The 27,645-nt window shown below is 37.7% G+C and overlaps 1 protein-coding gene across 1 annotated transcript in view; it reads right to left on the bottom strand.

Moving 5' to 3' along the window:
- Positions 1-27,645, bottom strand: part of PRKN (parkin RBR E3 ubiquitin protein ligase) — a gene marked incomplete at both ends in the record, with an annotated part of 562,188 nt that overhangs the window by 117,258 nt on the left and 417,285 nt on the right. The window contains 1 exon segment of the mRNA XM_079550324.1: positions 3,383-3,444. Coding sequence (XP_079406450.1) covers positions 3,383-3,444 — 62 coding nt within the window.

Raw genomic sequence — 27,645 nt, 5'->3', positions numbered from 1 at the left:
CTGTCAGAGCTGTTGGTCAGGTAAGTTTAATCAAACAGCTTTTCAGCTATTTTTCTATGGAGAACCAGCATAGGGCACAATCTCACATTCTAGAAATCTCTAGAAGGGAAATTATGTTCCTTATTGGGCAGCCACTACTTTAACTGGAACCAGCAAGTAGCTACACTGGAAATGCCTGTGTAAAACTAAAAAGTTCCATCATTCTGTCTGAAATATTTGTCAGTCTGGCTGCCTTTTGCTGTGATAGCAAATTGTTGAGATCTGTTTTAGGGGTATGATAACTCTTTCTGAGTCACATTCATACATTTGAGTGTTTTTTTGTTTTTTTGTTTTTTTTTTGTATGATCACTTATTGCCTTTTGATAGAAAAAAGTGAACTGAAAATATAAAATATTTGGACACTGAGAAATGGCAGTTACACAAAGTAGGAAAGGTGCTGGTGCTGGTAGAGTAGTGGAGAGAAAAGAGACTGGCAATTTTTATCTTCCATTGCTGAAAGGTATAATAGGATTTAATGTTTTTAAGAGATTTGTAAACAAATAATGGATGTTTTTCTCAGCAATGTACTCCCATTTAAACAAGAATTAATCCAAGAAATTCATGTAATGTGGATTCTAAAGGAGATCAGAAAAGATTATCACAATAGTCCATTCTGCTTTTATAATCTGGCCTTAAATACATAAGCATTTTAAAAATAAATCATGTTTCGACATGTAGCAGTAACCTGCCTCTGTTATTCCTTGACTGTTGCTTGGATTTGAAGATTTGTTGATTGATAATGCTGAAATTCTAATTAGTCTAAGTAAAACAGTGTTATAATTAATTATGAATTTTCTATCTAGTATGCATGAAAACAGAAAAAAAAAAACTCCTTTAAAAAAGTAAATACAAAACAAAAATATGAGAGGTCATTAGAATTTTCTTTTTCTCCTGAAATTCCTTCCTCTCTTCCTCTCTTCATTTAGATGCATTTTAGGCTTTTTTTTTTTTTTTTTTTTTTTTTTTTAAACATTGTTTTTGCACCTACTTTTCCTTAACTATCAAAGAGCATGCTGATTTCAAACGAGCTGCTGTGGTCATCACTAGATTCAAGACAACAAAGCTTTTATAGATACACAACATAATTGCAATATTCTTCACGCCTTTGTGGGTTCAGGGAATATTTCAAGTAGCACAGCAATGTTCACTACTTCACAAAGCACTTATTAAGACTGTAACGATAATCATTGTACCTGAATAACCTGTTAGTGCAGCCAGTTTAAAAGAAAGACAAATCTTCACAGGTCTGATCCATTTTGTAATGGATCTTTCTAGCTGCGTATTTTTACACTCCTAATGCTTGCTAACAACAGTTTTTCATCCAATCAAGTGTAGTCACTAAAATAAGAGCAATTTCATTATGAAAATCAGTAAAAATACCTCAAATATTCTGAGTGGCAAAAATATAGTATTTGCTTGATTAGCAAAACTTTACTCATTAAAATTCACCACTCTCTTCAAGCATTTTCTTATCATTGGTAAAAAATAATTTTCTTTTAAGGTTCCTCATGGTTTACATAACATCTCACTTCTGACAGTCATGTATAACATCATCTAGTTCAATACTGAAAAGATGTAAAGGTAGGAGAGTGGAATAAAGAAAGAAAGACTACATTGGTAAGTCTTCAGTCTGACATCTCCTAACATCAGATTTACAGTCTTAACTCTTTAAGCCTTCATCTTGATGCCTACCACTTCTGCTTCTAAAAAGCAAACAGGAAAAAAACCCCAACAAACCCACAACAGAAAGTTCATCAACTAAATTCTATTGCTCTGTCAGTGGTTGCTACCAAGGCTGGGATGTACTACTCAGACCACTACCAGTGGAATTATCTATCTGTGTCTGGCTTGAGACCTCTCACTCCTACTCACAGTCTTTTCATTTAGCTGTTTCCTACTTTGCATTCATATCTCTATCTTTCTTCCTAGCCCACTTATTTTCATCACTTGACAGCTCATTACATACAGATTTATATACTTCCTTCACTTACTAGTCTCTTCCAGCAAGTTTCTGTACTTGGTCCCTTCCAGTTCTTGGTCCCAGTTCCTTGTCAGATCCTAATCCCTGCCACTCTTGACTAGCCAGCTCCACATCCCTCCAGTAACCTCAAGCTTCATCTTGCTCTGCTCTCCATTTGTCAGCTGGTTCTCAGCAGTCTCTCAGCCCCATCAATCCCAGTCTTTATTTCTTCTATTTCTTCTTTCTGAACTTTCAGTCTCACTAGACTTTTGTTTCTAGTCTCTCTTCTGGCCTACCCTGTTTTCTGTCTTTTTTTCCATTTTTGCTAGACAAATCCTGGCACACTGCTCTTACTGCTTTCTTCTTGCTAAGAAGAAACTTAGTCCCTGAGGACTTACATGCTTGATTTTCTATAACATCTGAAGTGAGGGACTGGTGGAAGAAAATTGAAAGTCTGGAAAATGTACCAGCAGTCCTAACTGTAAGAAAAATATGCCTGTAGGATAGTGAAAAGGAAAGGTGAAAGAACAGGGTGTTCTAGTCAATATAGTCTGATCTAACAGCTAAGTTATCAGACTTTGAATTAACATTTCGGGACATGTTTCTGCCTTTGTCATAGACTTCATATAACCTCCTGTAAAACTCTTGGGGCTATGTTCCTTAATGGAAGCAGACATTCTGAGGTACAACACACCAATGCTGAGCTTTCAGGCAACTGGTCCCTAAGTACATATAGCAACTCTATGGTAGGCAGTTGGGCTTCATAACAGTACAGTAGGAAAGATACTTGAGACACTGACAACTTGAATTTCAGAAGCACTGAGTTATCTGACAATTCAACTTGCCTCTCAATGTTTAAGGCTATTTTCTCAATATCTCCATACATCGATTTCATTGCTAACAAAACATTAACTGTGACCATCTTGTGACTGTGGTAAAGCATACCTCCCATGCTTTTGTAAGGTCTCCGTATAGAAACAGCTTTGTCAGTGCAAAACGCAGCTATAATTATGAATAAGAAACATTCTCCTAAAAGACTCCGTAGGCTAAAAATAAGAGATGGATAATACAAAACAGTTGTAAATCTCAGGCCCTTAGTCAGATTGTTTGTCTATCTGCTGTTTTAGAGAGCCTGTTTACTGCTGTAGTCTAAAGCTGAAAAGCTGTGGCATATAGCAGATGTACCAATTAATAACCTGTCAAGGCTGATGGACAGAATTAAAAAAAAAATTGCACATATATCTCCTGTGTGGATTTTCCCCCATATTTCAGGTCATTCGGGGGTCAGGAGACACACTCTGCTTCTCTGGAAAGAGGCAAAACTGTCTCATTAGTGTCTATCTTTCATGACATTAAGATGTTAACTTTGAGATTCTTACTCACCTGTTCTTCTCCCAGAATCCTGAAGTGATGAACCTCTTTAATCAAGGAGCCTGGACAGCCAGCTGTCAGAAAGAAACAAATACAGCCACTTAAGAACTCCCTGCCAGTGCAGTTTCAGCAATAAGATACATACACACAGAGAGGATAGAATATACAGATTATGTTGGATTTAGAAGATTAGAAAGATAAGCCATGGTTCTGTGGGCAACAGAATGCTGAAAACCGTCTATTGAATAATCCCTCCACATTTCAGAGCATGCTACCAAGAACACGTAGAAAGGTTATATTCTGTATATTTTAGCCCTTTCCCCAAAGGACAAGAAACAAAAAGCAAGATGAAAAGGGCAGCACCATCTGCCAGATACTACCAGCCTCTTAGTGTAACCCAAGAGGTTGGTTAAAAGCAGCTCTTACTGATGCCCAAAGCTGCATTCTGATTCATGTACCATGTTTGGACTCAGCTCTGAGTGTTATAAAGGCTTTCCCTGATTCCCTGAAGGATAGTCTCTGCAGGTACCACAGATCACTTCAGTTTTGGCTGTTCCAGACACGAACGCATATATGTACTTGTCACCCACAAGTGTGATACGCAAATCAACTACACAGGCAGGAGAGAGATTTGCCAGAATTCTGTAATCAGTTTAAACATTTTTTACATCTGTATCAGCCAGTAAGAAACAATACATCTTGCTGCATGACATGCACCTTACTGATCTGTTCAGACCGTCATTACCTGCCTGGTGATGAAACTCAAGTATGCTTAACACTCTTGTGCACTACTAGTTTGGTAAGGGATAAAAATGCAGACTGTGAAAGCAATCTGGGCTTTATTCTGCTTACTATAAATTGAAGCATCTGCTTGTGAACAGAGAAAATTCCTTAAAAGGAATTAAAAGCAGAATATGGGAGGAACTAAAATTTTTATCAACCTGTTTTTCTGCTGATGCAAGTGCGAACAGCTACCTCTCACACTTAATGACTGCTATTAAAAAGATGTAAATGAATTTGGAGACAGTTGTCAGGAAATCTCCATCAGCACCATGGCTTCACTCAAAGGCAATGAGGCATGGCCTTCACTCACAATTCCTGCTGGCATGGCTGTGCTAGGAATACAAAGGGTATTGCCTTTATACTTGCAAGCGCATAATTAAAAAAAGCAAAAACCCTATTTTGGACACATTTGTAACAGTGTGAGTATTTCAGTGGTTTAACTTCTTCTACATAGGGAGCTGATTTAAATGATATTCTAAACACTTCTTGCTGGAAATGGTTCTACTTTCATTCAGAGAAGGCACATACGGAAAATGCAACATCAACATAACTCCACCACTGAACCCTTTAAAAGGCAGTCAAGAGTTAAGCATATTGTAAGAATTTCCTGTTACTTGCTTATCTCTCACTAAATATTACTTTCTTCCCATTTAATGAAACCCAAGATATCCTTATCCTTTCCACCCATTTCCATCCCCTCACAGAAGGATATGCATATATTTGAATGTGCAAGTTTAGCTCAGAGTGATTTGTTATTAGTAGGTTTTTATTCTCATTTTCTATGACCACAGTCCCTGTGTGGTCAGATCAAAAAATCACTGCCTAAAATAAAGTTCCTCTTTCTCACCCTCAAGATCCTATGTAATTATTGCTTTTTTTTTTTCATATATATTTTTTTCTGAAAATATCTGCATTGATTGTACACTTCTATAGGAATTTCTAACTGTTGCAGACAACTGATTTTATATAATGCCGCATGATAACCTTTTTCAGATGATAACTTTCTTCCAACAGCTGAACTGCTTTATAGTTGTCTCTGCTTCTTTCAGCCTTCTCAGATTCTTCTACAAATCTTCTTCCACTCTTATCCTTCCCAATTTGTAATCCCACCCTTAAGATGGGTAAGTTCCCCTTTTCTTGCCTAGCAAAGATTTTTTATCTACTCCTTGAAATCATATTTCGCAAATGCCTGCTTCTCCGAGAAGTCCATTCCATTTTGCTCTCTTCATGCATGATTTATATAGCTGCCTACAGATGAACTGTTTACCTGTATCCTCTTTTTCTCCATTTATCTCTCTTATAAACACTTGGAACTAATGACATTTACAAAAAAATTGTTAATGTATGTGAGCATCTATACATATGTTTATTATTGTTACTGGTTGGCTACTGACACATTCTCTTCCCAACAGAATACTTTCCATAGCCTAATTTTCAGATTTGTCCAATCCAGTTTCCAATCTTTTCTTAGTCCAGACTTCTACTGGATCTCATAAGATGATTACATAAGTCACTAGCAAAGAAGGGAAATGACTTAAAAATCATGTCACAGTTGGCAAGATGGACTTCAGCAGCAATCAGTTCAGAAATGCAAAATGTGTGTGATGCTGAATTATACTGAAAGACATTAAAAGTTTGCTGTCTTTTTAGAAACTCACATTGCAGAAGTAATTGGAAGAAAAAATAATTTGAGGAAAAAATGGAAATAATGAAGACGCATGGAAAATAATAGAAGAAATAAGATAAAAACATCTTTCCTTTTGGATATTTCTGGATATATTTCTGATATTTCCTATTTCTTGCCTAGGTGGCCCAGAAGGCAAATGGCATCCTGGTTTGTACCAGAAACAGTGTTGCTAGCAGGAGTGGGGAAGCAATTGTCCCTCTGTACTCAGCACTGGTGAGGCCATACCTCGAGTACTGTGTTCAGTTTTGGCTCCCTCCCTGCAAGACATCAAGGTCCTGAAGCATGTTCAGAGAAGGGCAGCGAAGCTGGTGAGGGGTCTGACAGGTCTTATAAGGAGTGGCTGAGGGAACTGGGATTGTTCAGTCTGGAGAAAAAAAGGCACAGGGGAGACCTTACTGCTCTCTATAACTACCTGAAGTGAGTTTGTGGTGAGCTGGGGGGTCAGCCTCTTCTCTCGTGTAACTAGTGAAAGGAGTAGATGGAATGGCCCCAAGTTGTGCCAGGAGAAGTTCAGGCTTGACATTAGGAAATACATGGAAACATTACTTTTCTGAAAGAGTGGTCAGACGCTGGAATGGGCTGCCCAGAGAGGTGGTAGAGTCACCGACTGTGGAGGAGTTCAAGAACACTGTGTTGAGGGACATGGTTTATTAAGAACTACTGGTGATAGGCAGATGGTTGGACTGGGTAATCTTTTCTTTTCCAATCTTGGTGATTCTACTTAAGCTTTTTTCTGTTCTGTAGGCAGACCTTTGTAAAATAACCCATTTTCATCAAAGATCTGGGAGATTTGAAGAAGTCTTGAGTTATGTTAAGTTCCTGCACTAGAGAGAAAGGCTACAGGAAAATAACCATTCCATAAATTAAAAGAATTTAAAAAATACCTATTTTAATGAAGACCATTAGGAAATACTTTTCATCACACCCACAGAAACAACCATACCTTTGTTGATTTTTACATGTAGATGCAAACATACATGGGAACTTCAAAATTATTACAAGTTAAGCATCGTACCCACTGGGCTCACTGGCAAATTGCATTTGAAGGCTTACAAGAAAAATGCATTTTCTCTTTCTGATTTGTAACCTGTACTTGCTATGTGAAATAAACAATCTGTACTTCAAAGGTTTCTGCTGTTTTGTATAGGATGCTTTGAGTATTAAATTATACATCTTCCATAGGATAGAAACCCTTACATTCAATATTCTAAACAATTAATCAAAAACTTTCATTTCCCTTCTCCCAATTATTACTTGAAAAACACACAGATATACAGGAAATCTCTACACATACAAGCAAAAATATAGACAAAAACAGAAAGAAGAAAATACAGAAAAAAACCAGCAACAATTAAACACGAGCGTTAAAAGCAAATGATCCATAGGCATGAACAATTGCCTTTAATCAGAAGCCAAAACTCAGGATTGAGGACATCTGCTGACTGATAAAATGACAGCTAAAGGGCTTATTAATTCCCTCTTTCAAGTGACATTCAAGCCTCTATGTTTCATATGTTCTTGGCTACAAGGGCTGTTACAGGCTTTTGCCTGCTACAGAGGCAGAACAAGATACAAGAAATATAATACTGATGCAGATCTTTAGGTTTTATTTATAACCACTTTTTCCTGTGACATAACTGACCTCAAAGGGATAAGGCTCATTATGTTAATGTTATGGTTTAAGGATGAGCCTGAATCTAAGCAGGAAACTAAGTCACAAAAGTGATACCCAGTTCAAAGCCCTAGTAGCTTTATAAACCCATTGCAAGCAAATTCTTTCCTTTTATTTAAGCTTTTATTCATTGCTTAAAGATTATTACTTTTTCTAAGTGTTCTATCAGATACCAGATTATTTGTTTTAACCATTTTATTGTTGCTTGAATCCCACACTGCATTATTATTTCACTCCAAATGGTGCTTACAACTGTACATTTACAGTTTACATCGTGGTATTCTCTTCATAAGGACACAAAGACATTTTTAATCCATTCCTATAAGGGAATGTACATTTGTGAGAAAAGTAAAACAAAAAAAAAAAAAAGCAGAATTTAAGAAGGCCAGTTTAATGCCTCCTAACAGCACAAATCCCTTGATTTGAATAGCTCTGAACATACATTTTCAAATTGTAATTAAACTGTGATTCCAACTACCACCAATTTAATTACCCAATTCTTCACATATATATATATATTTTCTCTCAGAACTAGCTTCTGGCTTTGTTTTTACTTAAAATTATCACTTTGTATGGTTTATGTTCTCCGTCGAGAAGGCAACGGAAAACTTAAATCAGTGTTCTTTACAGAGAGAATGGTAAGGTGCTGGAACAGGCTGCCCAGAGAGGCTGTGGATGCTCTGTCCCTGGAGGTGTTCAAACCAGGTTGGATGAGGCCCTGGGCAACCTGGTCTAGTATCAGATCTGGAGGTTGGTAGCCCTGATTGTGGCAGTGGGGTTGGAACTTGATGATCCTTAGGGTCCCTTCCAACCCAAGCCATTCTATGATTCTGTCATATACTAGCAATATAAAAACAATAAAATGACAGCAGTTTCATATACAGTTGGGAGAGCCAACGTATGCACCAGTGGCACAGGATACCACCAGCCCTGTTTGTCCCACCCACCCCCAGGCCCAGGTCCCCATGTCAGCCCAGGGCCACCAGCTCCAACCCCCCCATGAGGCCACAGCAGAGCAATGCTACAGTTCCCCAAGAGACGAGGTGTTGGCCTCAGTGGGATGCCTAGTGCCCTGCCCCTAGTAGGATGGGGGTAGGGGATGAGCTGCTGGCCCTGCTCTGATGGACTGCTGGACAGCTTCAGCACTTCACTGGCCTTTGAAGCAAGAGGTTCTAAACTATAAACTCCCAAGAAAAGAAACAGGTGATCTTCATAAAACTGAAGAGAATGTTGATGATAAATGTACTGCTTTTCATCTCTAGGGGTGAACATTCTCCTCAGACCCAATGTCTTCAGTATCTGTTGATCACAGGCAGATACACTCCTCTTTTACAACTGCACCCTACGTCTTAACCTCAATCATAGATCTGTAGCGCTATTTCCCTCTTTGCTTGTGAAGTTTCATCTTTCCTGAAACCACACAGTTGGGTGAGATTCAATTCTTGGAATTTAAACATTTAAATACTAGTTATCCAAGGTCCATTTATTCATTGCACACTTCCTTTATACTCAATAAAAGGAAGCATACGCTTTCAAAGGGTAACTCTCTCTGTATGAGATAGACACAATGGAGGTGTCCATTTCCCCCCATTGATTGTGGAGTCTTAAGATGATTAGGTTTCATACAACTAACTTTTGGATTTCTGTGGTTGGATGGGTTGGTTCTGCACAACAGTCCCTAACGAAATAATTTCTGCACATGCACTGGGCATGTAAGTTTTCCGCAATAGTTAGCTCCCTGCACTAAGCTGAGCACTTGTATTATGAACACAGCATAACTCAATTCTTCCTATTTAAATTTTATATCTGTGCCAAAAGTTGTTAATTCTGAAAAGTGCATAGCCTTTTTTCAGTTCTGAATGTAACTGTGTAAGCACATCTATCAGTGTCCTTTGAAGGATGTCTTTCCACAGCACTAATTGCTAAACCAAGCTTGCAACTGAAAAATGCTTCAAATACATGAGAATAACCATGTGCTTAGAAAATTAAAGGATGTGTGCCTTTTTTTTTTTTCTGATTGCACTGAATCATATTTGATGATCACAAATAAGAACAATATTTCACATTCAAAAAAGTATACATTCTAAATATTCAGCAAAACAGCACTTGAAGGGCAGTGCTTGCACCATAGTAGTGATGAGTCCTGTAGTTGACTATGTGTGTAGGAAAGTAGCAAAGGAAGTATGCAGCTCTGAGGTGCCTGTTACAAAGGGTCCCTTTCCAGGGCACAGCCAGCTCCTATGTGAGCCCGCAAACAAACTTCACTGCTAGGCACAGTACAGCACAGCCAGTTCTGCTCAATAAGAGGGCAGCAGAACAACAAAAAGAGCCCAGCTCCCCATTTTGTGTGATAGTAACAGGAATGGTAACTGAGTAACACAAAGAGGGAGTCAGAGGAGACTTAAACTCAGAACAAGACTCAGCAGGTTTGAAATCCCACAATTAGCATGCATTTGTTTGATCTGTCATTTTCTCAGTTTCTTCCAACCTGTTCAACTAATTGGAATATTGGTGTAAAAAATAAGCCTTTATACTGTCAGAGTCTGTTCCAGAGAAAAGCAATCCCATGCTGGTGACAGTACTGTCACTCTCATGGGAACAGACAACAATTTCAAAGCAAGATGTCTGTTCACTGCATTTTTATTAATTAAATGTTTGGATGTTGCAGGTGACCTTTTCTCATCTTTGAAGTTATGTGAACATGAAGAAACACAAAGCCAAAGAGATTGTCTGGAATGCACAATTTTTTTTACTGAAAATTGTGCAGAATATCAATTACGTAGTTTACGGAACATAAGTACATAAGCCTTATGTTTGGAATATTGTTTGTACTTATGTACTGTGAAAAGTATGGAAATGTGTTCCCACTGATTCTTCAAATTTGTACCATTATTTTCAAATTTTTTCCAAATTTTCTTCACAATCTTAATGAACAATATCTTTGTAAATAGTAAGTTACTGACTTTATTTCTCTTTGAAGTGTTACCCAGATAATTTTTGAATGTAACCAAGCTTAAAGCTTCATTACTTTCTAGACTTACAGTTTCCTTGTACCATGTTTTGTATAAGAAAGGTTTAATTTTTAAAGAAATAAAAGTGACAGAACCGTTCTGTGAATAATTTTACATGTCAAGCCCCAAGCCTTAAAAATGCAGATCTTAAAATGCACAAATTTCATGCGGGCACACAACTTTATCTGTAAGATGAATTGGTGCTAACCACCATTAATGGTAAAACTGCAAGTCTGACTCAGAACTCTCTCATGAAATCAGCTTGCAAACACTAGGTTTACTTACTGATTTCATTTATTAATAAAATATCTTATTTGTTTACTTTCCGAATTCTCAGTGGTGATTATGTGTTTGAGTAAACTAAATTCTCAGACCCGTTAACTCACATTTCTTCCAATATCTATTTTGATGGTCTATTATGATTGAGAGAAGTTCAGGCAGAATATTTCACCAAGAAAGAAAAGGAAATGATGTTTAGTTCAATGGATGCATGGGTTGTTTCCTACTTATCTATAGGTAACAGAACTTTTCTCAGGAATCTGCTTTAGCTATAGATATGTGTCAAAGAGACCTGGTGATCTTTAAGGTCTTTTACAACCTGAGCAATTCTATGATTCTTGCAAGCATTTTGCCTGTTGGGCATACTAGAACACCTGATTATTATTTTTTTGTTTGTTTGTTTTATTTTTGTAAATATGGTACTGACTACAGAGTTTAATCTGGAGACAACCTTTTGGTACCTACATATCTGATACTATCCACCAGTTGGTGTAGGAAATAACATATTCAGTAAAATTGGAAACTAAAAAGTCACATTGGGTTCTTTGATTGTACAAGTCATTTGACAACATCTGTTACCAGATGATACTTTTCCAGATAAGCAGAAAGTAAAGTAAAAGAAATGTGAATCTGAAATGAATTAGTGTTTAAATAATAAAGATTCTTAAAGGAAAAAAAAAAAAGAAGATATAAAAGGAGACATTTTCAGAAGTAATGAGTATGGACTTTGGTCCTTCCGAAGTCAACAGGTATGATTATAGTCTGCAAAGCTCAGCTCTGCCACTTTTTGATGTTAAAACAGAGGGCAAAACAATCAAAAAAATGAAATTCTGGCATCTGGCTTACATCTCCACAGGTCAACATGGTTCAGGTCTTTCCTATAGCTCTTCTGAAGTCTCTAGATACAGAGTTCTTCAGTTCAAGCAAACTAGCTTAGGTACAAATAAGTAAATGTTGCTTGCATGTGTTCACTCTACCAAGAAGATGGGTTTATATATGAAATGTAATATTTTGTTTAAAAGACTGTATGCCAATAAAGACACAATAAAGATCAAGTGCCCTTTTTGCATAGCATAATCTACAATAAGAAGTCTGCTTGCTTCTTTATGTAGGTGCTGTTAAAATTCAGAATTATATAGCCTTTTGCCCTTATTAATAGGTCTGCCAAACAGTATTATCATTTTCTTTTGTCTTGACAGACTTCCAATAGCTGAATTCAGCAAAAACAAACAAACAAACAAACAAAAAACAGCCTATACATTATTTTGCCACCAAAAAGGCTACTAAAGCTAATATTAGGAAAAGTTTCATAAAAGCTTGATTTCCAGGGCAGAATTTCTGACAGTTACCAGAGATTTTAGTTCCCCAGCTGAACATGTTTGTTTTATCTGTGTCTTAACTTCAAAATCCTCTAGCGACACAAAAAGTATTTTTGCTCTTTTGAAGCACTAGTGCAAAAAATCTGCAAAAGGACTGCAACAGAGATGGGACAGGATCACATAAATTTGACTACTGGTGGCAAATAGAGCATCTCAGATGCTTTAGAGAAAAATCTGTTGGCCTGGCTGTCTCACATTGCACACAGCTCTGGCCTTCATTGTGAATCTACTGGTTTTTAATGACGCTTTAAAGCCAAATGATCCAAAGTAATGAACCATGTTAGCAATTTCCTCCTAGAGTCTTTCCTTAAATCTTTACAACAGAAAATATCAGTAGGAATATTGACCTGCCATTTCAGTTTAGAACTTGTTTACTTGCTTGCTTTTTGCATAAGATGATACATGAAGAAGCCATGCTTGCTCATAACAGCATTCCAAACCTGAATTGTAAAGAGCTGCACAATGCCAGCATGCCAGCACTGTTATTTTTGCCAGTTTTCTATATGCTGCACCACTATAAGATGAACTGTTAAAAGAATCTGTCTCAGGAAGGGGATTTTCTAAAATGAAATTCAGTGTTGCCCAATAGTCAAAGACTTCATGGCAACCATGCCATAGTGCAAACTTATTTGACTAATAGTCTACCATCTGGTTGTTCAATACTCCAATTTAAATTATAGGTGTAAATTCACCCATGCAGTTGTCAGTGAAGACAGTGAATACTGAACTACTGCAACAAAATGAAATCCATGCTATACTGTCTACCAGTAATGAGAACTGAACAAGGACAGTTACTGCTCAAATGCAGCAGCTTGAAGAGCAGAAATAAGGAGACTTCCTTCTTTCAGCACAAATACTGACATGTCAAATTTAAGTAGCTTTTACAGAAATATAATTTCTTTTTTTAAAGCTCCTTAATTAGCAAAAGTTAATCCTACAATTACTATAACATCAAAGAGTCAGAAAATCACCAAGTCTGAGACTTCTAAGACAACCCTGGTGGTATTTTTTTCAGTTGAGATACAGCAGACTTGCTCTAAACTTCCTCTGAAAGGCATATTACCTTCTGCCATGTGAAACTTGGTCATGGAAATCTTATTGCAGGGATCTGGGCTGAGAGGAAGTCTTCACTCTCAGTATAGTACGTTCTTTGAATTGAGCTCAATCAGCTCAATTCATGAAAGGCTTTCTCATCTTTTATTCAAAAAGTAGTTTAAATCTCCAAAGCAAACTCTGTTCTCTCAAATTCCCACCTTCATACTAGCACTGGCCTTTGATGATGATCAGTCCTTTTGAGAAGGCAAGTGAGAGGTCAGGAGCTTTCAGCATGTGTTAGAGACTACATAAGAGGAGATTGTCTTCTCAGGGAAAACCCAACTTTTCCCGATTAAAAGTCAACACGAGGCAAGAAAAACCCTAAACCCACAACCTGTAGAAGAATTTCATTTATCAGCTACTGATGGGCAAGTTCTGAAGAGACTTATTTCTGAATGCTAGAATTAAAAAGGTGCAATGTAGAAATCACTAGAAGATTTCTACGTTGAAATTAAACCAAAGTTCACACTGGCATTTTGCAGATGACAGCTTGAAATTGAAGTATATTGTAAAGCCCTAGTGCTGAGAATCAAATTTAGATAATATTTTTTCTTTTCTCCCTTAAAACTTGAATTAAGAAAACTCTTTTCCTCTAATTTTGATATTCAGAAATAGAACAGCATCAGCAATTCACACTGCAGTACATTTCTCTCTCACTCATGTAATACCAAGTGAGTTACTATGCAGGCTATGTAATGCAGAATACCCATTGTACAATCAAAAAAGACGTGGTCAGATGCCAGAAAACAAACACACTCCTTAATTGCAAAATAGTGCTAAATTATACTAAAATGCATTTTTTTAAAGGTCATTTTTCATCCACAGTAAAGGAAAATCAATATGCCAAGTATAAAATATATCTGAAAAAAATAAAAAGATGTACACGTGCAGGTCTCATTCTCTTACTCCTATACATGCATAAGCATGCAGAAAATTACTACCGGAGAAAAGAGAATGGAAAACAATATTCAGTGACCCATAAACAATGCTTTTTCTTGCTACTTCTGGAATCCTTTTTTTTTTTTCTCCAGGGATATGATGTCATTCTGTACAAAAAGTACATTAAAAATACTATACCTTTGGTCTGTGCAACATTTGTAAGACTGTTTCACTGAGAGCTTAGAGAATTATTTAAATTGCTACATAAATGACTCAGACTACATGGCAAGCCTAGGCTACTCTAAAAATAAATGTTCATGGACAATAAATCCATCCAACCAAAAAATAATTTAAAAACAGCCACGGAATATATTATGTCTCACAGAATAGAACAGACATCTCTGGACAAATGGCTAGGATTTTCTCTCTTTCATTGTGTTTTCATGACAGAAAATCATTTCAAAAATATTTAAGAATGAGCTAATTGCCAAAGAGTAACCTGCAGTCTAGTAATGGAACTGAAATTTTAATTGCTACCTAATTCTAATATTTTTCTTTCTCCCTTGCACTAGCAATATATGCATGCACTATCGTTCTCTGTGATGGAACATGGCAAAGTTCCACTTCTGAAATGAGGACAGTTTTGCATTTACCTTAATCAGATCAAATTAGGGCAGGTGGTAACCCTGCAGGCAACATAATTATGAAAAATGCCTGTGTTCAAGACAAACTGTCCTTCTAGTCTTGAGGTCTAATAGGACATCATAGTACAATCTTTTAACATTTTGCTGGCAGGCGGGTGTATACAGCTCTCATTTTATCTCTGCAGACACAGAAAAATTCATACACTTTTCAATATTTACTCTAACATAAGAGGAAAAGTGATCCTGTGAGTGCAAAAGCTGATGTGGGATACAATCTAAAGTTAAATACAGAAAAAAAGTCATTCTCTAGTCAGGTCTAATTCCAATAACATTTTGTGAGACAGGCTAATCCTGCATTACAAACAGTCATTCGTGTTTCTGCTATAAAAAACCTGACAGGCAGGCATAAATACAGGAGTTCATGCTGTCTGCTCGTCTAACAAAAAAGAATCGGAACGACCTGAGAGCTTCCCCAAAGATACAGAGCTAAGGTTTTTTCCTGATTTTATATTGATATACTGGCTCTATTCCTGGACAGACCAATAGCTGGCAAAACACATTTGAAATAAGCTGAAAATTTAATGCAAAATTCTATTTTACATTAAAGGGATAATTCAGCCAGGTTCATTTAGTATATTACTCCTCTGAAGACACCCCAAGCACTACAATAACAAATGTTATATCAAAGATGCACTCAGCTACAAATGCTGTATGAGTCTCTGCAAGGCAATTTTTCAGTACGTCAGAATTACAGTATCATCCCGTGGAAACAAATTAAGCAGCACAACCTCGGCTGTTGGGACCGCTTTATTAGGGTGAAAATAAACATAACACTTCAACACCCGGCACTCTTTCTGTAACACTTCAAAAATAACACTGAGAATAACAAAACAAATCCTAATCATTTTTACTGTACAGCTAAAAGTCCAGTCAACCGTGCCCTTCCTTTATCAAGAGGGATAAATGTTTTAATAAAAAGGATAAAACTGGTACACTAATACCAGTGAAGGAATACAGAACAATTTCCACCTGGTAGAAGAACTTGTATTTTTAAATATCCACAAATTTCTGCAAAATAATGAGAAATATGCTCTTCTGCCTAGTCATTGTGCTGATGTATGGATTGACTTCATCTTATCCCTCTCGTTAGGAGGAAACACAATCCTTGCTATGTGCTTTCTGCCACCTGGATGCTGCCATGATGGCTAGGTCACCTCATGATCTTGCAACAGCTCAGGGAAGGCTGCTGCTCTTGCACTATGGCCATTAGTCCCCAAGGCTGTTAAAATTCATCTCCAGCTCAAGAGTGGCACTGGGCTTGGAACACAGAGGAGGACAGACACTGTGCTGTGCACAGGGAAGCAGAAAACCCCCATAGCTCAGCATTATGCCATCACAGACTCATTGGTACGCTGAAGTGAATTAGCGCAAGCAATTTCATGAGATTAAGCTAGCAATTTAGTACAGAACAGCTGCTGCTCCACACTGAAGGATACTCCTAGTCTTTACTTACATGGCCACAAATAACTTCTGAGTTAATCCAGAGCAACAGCACACATCTTTCATCTTTACCACCTTAAGCGGAGAGAGATATGTTATGCCTTGTAATTAGGTGGTCTTGTCTGACTTTTTCTTAAACTTGCAACAGTTCCCTTATCACAAAAGTCCAATATATCCTTATTGAATTAGACACTCTATTAGGTACTATTTCTTCTAATCTACGAATTACTCAGCCCATATCTAGAGCATGCACATTTTTTCCCTCTGCTACATCTTTTTTTTTTCTCCTGTATTCTTTCAACGGCACAGCATCTCTAAGCCATAAACATAAAATCAGAATAGACAAATGGAGGATTTCCAGTTTCATCAATTGCAGATATGAAATGCAACTGCAGACTGTTTTTTGGGGGATGTCTTCTTCTTCCCCTTGAGTAAAGGTAAGACCGTACCATTCATTCCTAATTAGGAACCAAATTATTTTGGAAATATATATTTAGTGTGATTCTAGAGTCACATAGCTTGGTGCTATGAATGCAGATATAGACACCAGAAATCAGCACTGGGACATCTCTGACCTTGACGCTGACACTGAAGCAGGCTGATGAATCAAGTCAGAACTTGGATCTCCCCAGGAATCCCCCTTTTCTCTTGCCTCCCCATCCACTAGCAGCAGAAAGACACAGGTGTGAATATCCTGTTTTACTCCACTTTTGCAAATCAGAAAAATCAGGTTATTGAAACTACCCATAAGGTTCAGACTTTTTTCTCTGATCATTAAAATGCTCACTTGACTTTGCTGCATTTCAGTATATCATTGAGCTGCAGTTATAAAAAATAACAACGCTAGGTCTCATCACTTGTATACTTACCTTTTGACATTGTGTTAACTACTTTTTCTGTAGAGTACTTCTGAGCAGTCATTTATATGTTAAGTACTGAACTCTGTATCACTTCTGCCTTTCAACATTATATTGCTTGCTATGTATTTTCTACTTGTGTCTGTTATGTCATGGATCAGAAATTCATTCCTTCTCAAAGATGCTGGGCTCCAGAATACCATCATGCATGAAATTTTAGAGAGAGACATTTTTTCTGACTGAGAATGATTGGGCATACAGCTATAAAAATATGCATAAAAGCTAAAAGCCCTTAGAATTATTTGGAGGGGAAACAAAACATCCCTTAACTGTTAAATCATCTGGAAATTCTTCATACTGTAACAATTCCTGTAGGATTTACTTTCTATTGTAGCTCAGCTCCTGTCTGCTTCAGCAAGAAAGATTGTCACTTATGATAAACGATACTCTATGGCAGGATTTAGACTCAAGCTACAGAAAACTATATTTAATAAGATTATCTGATCCTTTTTTAAGGATCAATAATTTATTTATAGGCAGGCCTCAAAGGTTAATTTCTAGTGCTTTTGTCACTGAGCTATCCAGCACCAAAATGACTTGCAGGAGACAAATAATCAGAACTGGCTAATCCGCACCAGCTTGTTTTAAAAAACTGTCAGATTAACAAATCAATGATACTTACACACTACAAAATTGGTTTCCACTTAAAAGCTGACTGGATTTACACAGTTTACATGCAGCATAAATCCTGTTTTCTTGTAATTTAGCAGGGATTCCAAGCAAAGCGATTCTCCTGCCTCATGTCAATTTACAAGACACAAACTGGCCAGCAGAAATCCTACTGAAGTTTGATGGATGTCTATTGAGGGAAACAGGGGAGGATAGAAAAAAGAGCAAAGCAGGATTTTTGATGTTTGGGTACAGATTGCCATCACCGATCACTTTGCTAGCTTTACTTCCACAGCTACCTGAGACTTTCCATTTAGAGAGCTCTTCCCTGCTTTACTGGTTACAAGTAGTATGCCTTACCTAGCATGTGACATGATGCTACATTCATTCAACAAGGTTTTTCGTCCATTTTACTCATTCTAATTCTTCTCCCCCCTTGTAGCAGTTGTTAGAGAAGAGACAATAGCGTGGTTGCCATCAAGCAGACTGCATCATCCAGAGCGAAAGTTAACTTTGTTACAGCAAATTCTTTAGTATGCGTGCACATCTTCTTTCTCTCTCTCTCCCCCTTTCATTCTATATATTTGTTGTTCCCTTTTGAAGGTTATGGAGCATTATCTAGTTTTATTTTTTGTTACTTTTGGAATTTGATAGAGAGTGGGTTGTGGGAATACAACACACATGAGATCATTAGGACCATCTCTGCCTTCACTAGGATGATAACAGACCAACTAACCAAACATCTGAAAAATAGAATATTTTTTTCTGTACTATCACCATGGAATTAGAAATTTGTGTTATAAAACTGAATCGATGACAGGTGCTTAATCAACTGAATTTCCAGCAACTCAAATAATAGTTGCCTAACTTCTTTCTGCACCTGGAAAATATGATCTGAAGACAAACGTAAATATTTACAGTGAAAAAAAAATACACCACAGTGTCAGTCTGCATTTTTTTCAATCTTCTGTCTGCAGATACCACTGAACTGAAGGATAATGCTAACATTTAAAGACAGCCTATGCATAATCTTAGAGGACGTGACATTTTTATGTTTCAGGCTAATACTCTGTGTCTTTGTTATTCAGGAGAGTCTCATGTAGGAAAGTAAGCTAATGTCAACAACTATATCAATATTAAATAGTTAAATAAATAAGTAGAGACAAAGGAAAATATGATGGAAGTGGCTGAAATAAGTAATATGCACACAGTACAGTAGACAATTCTGCTGAGCACCATTCTAATTTGGCCCAATCTACCACAACCAATTATTCCTGCATCAAAGACTCCTTATCTTAGATTTTCCAAGCCAGTTAGCCTCTATTTCTTGATAAAAGACACAGCGGTATTTGAGAAAATTGAACATTAGATAAAGAAGAAACCTAGTGTTAGAAATAATTGCCTGCATTTTTCTCTCCAGCTGAGCCAATCCTCCATCTAAATAGTTGAAAAGTTAACTGTGTTCAAACTTAGGTCTCAGTAATCCATCTGTGTTGGCCACAAAAATAATAGGCTTGACAATATTGTAGAACAGTTGCCCTTAGCACTACTGTTTGCTAGAAAATGCTTGTAAAACAATCTTTGAGAGGTCAGCAAGAGCAAAAAAAGATTGGATTGAATTGTGCCCTTCACAATACAGGCTGGACATAATACATATTTGTGACACAGATACAACACCGAGATCTACAATGAATGAAAGGTAGAAATCACCCTGCTTCCTTCTCCTCTTTCTTCCAGTTCTTACTGATTCTGGGAAAGAAGTGATATCTTTAGTCTGGGAGAAACTGGAGCAAGCACTAAGTACTATAGCTAAACAAATGCACTGAACTTTACAAAAAATCTATCTCTTACAGGATCCTGGGTTTGGTGCAGGCCAGTAGCAGAAGCTATGAGAAAAGTTAAGTGAAACCATGAGAAGATATGAGAAACAGAAAAAGAATTAAATGTCTCTGTATGCTATACTAATCTACAGACTGCAGTTTATGGACATCTTGAGATACGGGATATCACCAAATCATCTTACCTATACAACTTCGGACTCCTCCATTAATTTATTTAATCACTTTGGGAACCCTGAATACTTTCAATATCTACAGTATCCTCAAGCAATAGATTCCATAATATTAACTTGCAGCAGATGAGTTTCTTTAGCTTGTTTTATATCTGCTGCCTTATTTTGTAGGTATTTCTAGTTCTTACATAACCAGAACAAATAAATCTCTGTTGATCTACTCCATTCTCCTAATGATTTTAGAAAACTCTACCACTTCTCCATTCAGATGTCCCCTGTCAGAACAAAAAATAAGTACCTTGTTGTACAGAAACCATTCCATACCTTTTGTCTTCTTTGTTGCTCTATGCTTTAAGTAATGGCTAGTACTTTTGTTCTGAGGAGCAATAACTAAAACTGTACTTGGTCAGTACAAAGGAGGATGAGCTCTTGCTTTATCACAGAGAAATAACATTTTGTCATTAGCTCTTCCTCATAGTTCCTAAGGTCTTAATTGTGTTTATGACTTCCACTAAGTGCTCAGATGGTACAGTATTTCCAGAAAACTATTCAGGCAGTACAACTAGATGAAAAGCAGCGGATGAGACCAGTACCACCTGGCTTGCTTTGTCTCTGGTATATTCCAGATTATGACATCCCTCCTTCCTAAGAAGCCTTACTGGAAAGTGCTAGCAGTATCATGCTGACAGGTCTGTACACTGAAACAGTTTGTTAACTCTGTTCTTGCACTCAAGCTACACTGCAGCACTGCAGCCAAGTCCGGGCCATGGATGTACATTCCATCAACTTGGACTCCCAGGGTCTATCTAACTTTCCTGACTCCAGCACAACTTGCCCTTGTGCTGAGACTTGCCCAGTGATTACAATGTGACTGCTGACCCTACGGGACCCTGGTTACCCTTCTGATCCTGGCATGGCTCAGTCAGCCCCATTGCTGCCCCAGGGGCAGTGTGCTTCACACATCCTGCCAGTAAGCAGTCACTGTACTGCACTGCAAAATCACCTAAAGGATCACCAAGGAGCTATAGACTCCTTAAGGTGTTGTGTGAGATATGAGAGAAGAAAACAAAATAGTCAAAAACCCTATAATTGGGAATTAACACATGAAAATGAACAACTAAAAGCTTTTATCTGAAATTCGAAACAGAAGAAAAAAAGATCAGGATAGCAAACAAATAGAGAGAAAAAAGTAAAGCACTATCATCCCCCTCCTTTTCAACTTCTGAAAGATAAATACTTCTTGAAGAGCACTGTATTTACTCTGTAATAAGCAGCTTTGCAATTTTCATTACAAAGATCATGCACTAACAAGAACAAACATTTTATTTTCTGACAGATGAAATGGCATAAAATAGAAAATTCTATGCTGGACAATGACTGATATTTAGTTGAACTTCCCAACTTTCTCCAAAGCATGTTGAGTAACGTGGGAAAAGTTTAGTGTAAGTAACTATTACCTGCACAATATTTGCAAAGGCACTGCATTCTGCTATGTATTGAGTAAGATATTCTCAGCTTCTTTTCAGTTCATCGAAGCTAAGAGAAATAGAAGAAGAAAATACTGCTGCATATCTGCCTCAGAGATCTGAATCTAAAAACTATGAAGAAAGATTTCTCAAAATTCAAAATGTGATGAGTTCTGTCTGAGTTTCACAGAGAAGCTCCTCACAGCCTGACCAGTGCACCCTGCATTGCGGAGCACTTGCTGCTTATGTAGAATTGACTGAACTCAGGCAGAAAGCTCCTGAGGATGAGACTATTTGTCTGGTACCCTATGAGTCCTGACAGTGGAAGGTGATAGTAGGACCTCAAACCTATATTCCATTTGACCCACAGTAAATGGAAAATGAAATCTCCATTTGTAGCTTAATCTTTCATTTGCAGATCTAGCCACAGTTTGTTGTTTATTTTTTATTTTTTATTTACCAAGTATTCTTTTTCATTTCTAGGAGCGGTCAGGATAAGCTCTTTTGTGATTGAAAATCCTGGTTACGTAAAGTATGCTGCATATAGAAGTGCAAAGGCAATTTTTGTTTTTATTCGTATCAGCACTGAGCTGAAAGCTTCCTCTGTGCTCCTAGCCCCATCGTGTCTAAGAGTGGGCATGAAATGGAACAGATGTTATGGTCATCTGTAAGTTTACCAGAGGCTGTCATGTGCAAAGGGTGGTACAGAGTTGTTGGCAGATGCCAAAAGAGAGAGGGCTGAAAACTGAGAATTCTTCTGTGCAATGGATGTAATAACCTAAGCAAACTGGTATTTTAATGTTGTCTTTCAGCATCATCAGCTGTGGGCATGGCCTCACTTTGTGAGTTTACATATAAAAATATTACATTGCCAAAGGTAATCCTTCAGCTACACTTCACAAACAGAAAATGATAAATCCCATGTCTTGAATTTACAGAATATAAACCAACAATCTACAGCAGACTCAAATCTTTGTTTGACAATGACAAGGCAACGCTGCCATGCAATTACCTTGGGAATCTCTACCAAAGGCAATGGCAATTGAAAGTTACAACATCTGTCTCTGAAACCTCAGTTTATGACTTTGAGGAGAAAGAAAATTATAACTGCATGACAAAATGTCAGTTTCATATTTTCTGACTTTTCTACGTTTCCTGTCAAAATTTTAACAGTATTCAAATATGGCTCACTGCACACTAATGCACGTATTATGAAGATTAAAAAATGCATATCCCACATATTTATGGAATATATACAAGGGCTGCTCAGAAAGTAACGCCTCTCATTTTATAACATTTGCCCACAATGTCAGAGATGGACATTGATGGTATGGCAGAAGAGGCTGACCCTTCCCATCAATATTCCAGTACATTTTTTTGGTGTGGGACAGATGGCAACAGAGGGGTAGTCTGATAGAATAGCATTTGAAATGGAAATGAGGATGAAGCAAAGGTGCGTAAATGAATTCCTCCATGCGGAAACGTGGCACCCAGTGACATTCATTGATGCTTGCTGAATGTTTATGGAGACCCATCAGTGGATAAGAGCACAGTGAGGCAGTGGGTGGTGTGCTTCAGCGTTGGTGACAACAAATCAACTCCTGTAGTGAAGATGTTTATTAGTGTAGTATGCAGGCTAGTCATTGCTTGCAAAAATGCATAATAATGTTGGTGACTATGTTGAAAAATACTGCTTTGTAGTTGAGAATCTGCTCTATCAAATTGTTATTTTACACTTTGTTGTAGTTCCCACAGAAAAAAAATAGGAGCACTCCTTTCAGAGCTACCTATGTATTAATATAATTTTTATTCAAGAGGCTGAAGTCTTCTCCTCACAGCCATTTCAACCTTCTACATATAGTGATCTTCAGCAAGACTGAAAATTAGTATTGCTTCTTAAAAAATACAAGCTCCTTATCGGCTCAAAGGACCAGAAGTGTTTGGTCCTAGACTAGACAAAATGGCCTCAAATTGCACGAGGGGAGATTCAGGTTGGCCATTAGAAATCTTCTCTGCAAGAGTAGTCCGGTGCTGGACAGGCTGCACAGAAAGGTGGTGGAGTCACCAACCCTGAAATTGCTTGAGAAACATTTAGATGTTGTACTAAGGCACATGGTTTAGTGAAAAATGGTGGTAGGTGGCAGTTGGACTGGATGACCTTGGAGATCTTTTCTAATTGTGGTGATTCCATGATTCTATGATTCTTATGCTATAGCAACCCAAGTATTTTATAAACCATCTTTATGGCCTGCAGTAGCTCTATCTTTTAAGTAAATATTATTACTAAAATGTTTAATTGTCAGGATGCAATCTGCAGCTTATTACGCCTTTCTCAGTGATAGTTCAACCAGTCTGAGTTCAGAGCTCAGAAAAAAAGTCTCTCTGTCTTGCAAGAAAGAATTAGGTGGGCAGGACAACAGACTAAGAAAACAGTTGCCTAAATAATCATCTATAGCTAGCAAAGAGAGAAGACACAGTGGAGATAATTTCACTAGGAAATCTGAAGGTGGGGTACAGCAGGAGATACGGACAGTGGTGCTTAGAAGCATGGAACACTGAGGGCACTCATCACCAGCAAAACTATTTTTCATGTCAGATCTTTAATCTGAAAGCTCAGGGCCAAACCCATTAGTGCACTGACCACGGTGCGTCAACCCAACTGAACTACATTTGCAAGTTTTCCCAGCACAAGGAAAAGCACTTGAGGGAGCTACAAGGCAAGATAATCTCAGTAACACAAGGAGAGGTGCAGGATGAGGTAACTGGGCTGAGACACATCTGTGGTAAGAGAGACCTCACTGAGACAAAGTTTCTCCCAGGAAAAAAACTGCCTCTCTGCAGGGAAGAATTTGGCAGGTCACTGTATGTGGAGACTTATACTCCCTAGCAGGAACTTACGCACTGAAGAAACTAGTAACAAATTAAAAATGAGCCGAAAATCACTGACAAACCTGAGAGTGAAAACTCCTCCTGCCAAATATGCTAAACACACTAGGTGATCTGTTGCTTCTCAGAAGCAAGAAGACACACCATGAATGAAAAATTCCTGTGACTCATAGAAGCATGCTCTATCCTTGCCCATCTGTTGACATCAGCTAATCTGAAAAATGATCTTGGAAAGATCAAAAGGTGCTGGAGATTCTGTGAGCAGTTGTGGAGAGAGGATTTCTAGGGTTCTGCCCTTCAAGGGAGAGAGTGAAAGGTCAGGTGAAGACAGATTATGGTCCAGAGGTAAGTACATGGATGCACAGGCACTGATGAAAAAGATCATTAGTTTTCTCAGCCACGCAATGGTGTTCTATGAACGCAACTTCCCAAACTTTACCTTATGTTAATTAAAGAAGTGGGTGAAGCAAACTCAGAACTTCTGACAGATTCCTTTGAGAACACTGGGAGGACAGGTTCATCTTGATGAAACCAGAGAAAAATGTTTTCAAGTCCTTGACTTATATGAAATAATAACAGCTGGATTGAGAATATGCTCAATGTTGACAAGATCCTTGCCCCTAAGAAGAATTTTTGGCCCATCTATCACACACAATGCACTGTGAAATCCAGCTAATGGTGATAGCTGCACAGTCTCTGTTCAATGTTTTCAATTTCTCCATAGTTCACACACATTTTTTTCCAACATTGTCATCTATTAAAATTTGTGCATCACTTGGTCCATAATAACTCAGGAGGAACCTCAATGGAAATAGACATAGCATGGAATAAGTTTTAAGTATAGCCTTTTCCCTGTCCATCCTTTACTTCTAAAGCCAGAACGTAATTCAGCTTATGACATGATTCATAGCAGCCTAAGGAGTATTTTAATTTTTGCCAACTGCAGTATTTTGAACATGTTTTGACATCGAGATTTCTAAGAATGCCTTTAACTGATAAACCTTTTCTGCTTATACTTCTCTAGAGTCACACAATCTAAATTACACAATCACACAATGCTGAAGTAGGTTCCCTACAGTAGGTTCTGGTTCCTAATGGCAGTACCACAGCTCTGTGCCAGCAGTCAGGAAAGGAAATTTCAGTTGACTATTTGTTATCACCTCAACTTTTCAACATGATGAACCAATGGATACGCTCCATGACAGTGTAGCAACATTTAAAAAGAAAAGAACACTGTCATTATAGACAAGGGTAATGGAGGCTGCTTACTACAAACCTGAGTAACATAGTATCCACTTCTTATCTATACAAAGCATATGAGTTTACCCATCACTGAGGAATCCTCCTCTACAGTCTTTATTATTTTGCAGGTCTGAATTCTCTTTGCTGTGTTTCATAGATGACTTCACTGCAGTGAGACAGTCCTCCATGCATCAGAATAGGAAGAAGCTTAGGAATTTTTAGACACTCAAAATAATTTTTCCAAATGTGTGTGACAAACAAGATAGAGTGGGAAGAACAACTTATTTAGTGCCATATTGAAGATATAGAGGTAGTGTGTTGAAATAAAATTGCAAGAGGCTTTTCTCTGTATAATCACAGCCATACAGGATGCTTGAGGTTGGAAAGGACCTCTGGAGATCATCCAGCTCAACCTCCTGCAATAGCAGGGTCCCCTAGATCACATTACATAGGACAGTGTCCAGGCAAATTTTGAGTATTTCCAGGGAAGGAGATTTCAGAACCTCTCTGGGCAACCTGTGCCAATGCTGTCATTCTCAAATAAACCTTTCCTTGCAAAAATAATTGATAATAGAATTACATTTGTATCAGTGTAAGGTGACAAATTAATAAACATCTAAAAAGAAGATTCTTGGAAGGGAAAATCACTGACTTAGAGATCAATCAGGTTTAAAATAAATTTATGGTATGAAAAAATATACTGCAGAAATTAAATTGAAGATGAATTCCCCAAAGTAATAAAGACAACTGTTGATGTGTAGCAGAGTGAGCATCCCAAGCTTTTGACTAAATAAACCTGAACTCTTCTATTCTGAAGTCTGATTCTGAGTAATAATACACTGTGTATATTTATAAAGAATTTCTGGTAGCTGTGGTTGTCTCACAAGAATTCTTGATGAAAATAAATCAGAACTTTGCCTTATGTGAACTGGGATTTGATATGACCTTCATGCTGCAGACCTGTCAGGCTGTAGCAATGATGAATGCAATGAGACAACTATTAGACACTGTTCTAATTTAGACACAGCAGAAGCTATTGAGTAATGTCAAATGAAACAAAAAGTAGGACTGGAGTGTGAAAGGGCTTTAGTTCCCCTTAGGTGAAATTCAAAGGACCTTGTAACATCAAGGCCTTGCTGAGCTGGGCACAAAGGCCTTGAAAGTGATGAGGCAAGATTATTGACTGAGTATGGCAGAATACTGACACAATCCTCAGAGGAGATTTAGAATTTCTATAGGGATGCTGTGTTTCTGCAAAGTTCTGAGGAAGGCAGTCAAAACAATTTTGAAAGTTCACCCTTCGTTTGATACCTTGTCAACAATACCCGGAAGAATAATTTGTAAACAAGACATATATGAAGGAAAGTGTAAAGTATTTTAATACTGTTTTATTATCTTATTGACAATATATCTATGAAGAGCACTGGAACAATTTCCTATGTACTGATATGTAGATGAGCAGAAAGACATGAGACTGGAAACCTCACCCTTGAACATAACTACTTTCTTTATTTTAGGACATTGCGGAAACTGCTCCACAAATTCCTCCAAACCCAAACTTGGATAAGTTCAGGATAAACAGAGAAATTTTTAAAAAGCTTTAGCAGACTACAAAGCTGTCATTGGAACCATACTTTCACCTAAAAACTAGATCAGAAACATTATTTCCATCTGCACCTTTCTGAATTTACAAGATAACAGAGGATGATGTAAGATGGCAAGTCAACTCCTTCTGATCAGATTTTCTGCCTTTTCCAGATAGAAGAATATCTCCAGAAGTTCTTAGGTGAAATGGGGGGATTCAGTGGAAGCTGGAAATCATTTTAGGGACAAATTCTGGCTAGGGCTTCAGAGTAACTTCATTGTTTTACACGCAAATGTCTTCTGAACTCACCACACAGTCTATATTGTACCTGCTGTAAGTGACGATGGTAAAACCAAGAGGAAATAAACAACACAACATCAAACACTAAAGAGAAGATCCACCAACCTACTCAGATCCTTACTGAAATCCTGAAAGATCAAAAACAGAGGAAACAGTTGCTGTAATCCTGTGAGGATTACCTACTGCATGAAATCTATGATATGCATTGCAGTGCTGAGCAGGGCTGCAATGAGCTGATACAGCTGGAAAGTGCTTGAAAAGTGCTTGAAAAGCCATTGGACAACCTCTGCCTTTCCAAGACAGCAGGTAACATAAAACAGGGTGAAACAG

The sequence above is a fragment of the Tetrao urogallus genome (genome assembly GCF_951394365.1).
Source record: "Tetrao urogallus genome assembly, chromosome: 2".
NCBI lineage: Eukaryota > Metazoa > Chordata > Aves > Galliformes > Phasianidae > Tetrao > Tetrao urogallus.
The sequence above is the reverse complement of the archived record's forward strand: the minus strand, read 5'-3'. Positions and strand labels throughout refer to the sequence as shown.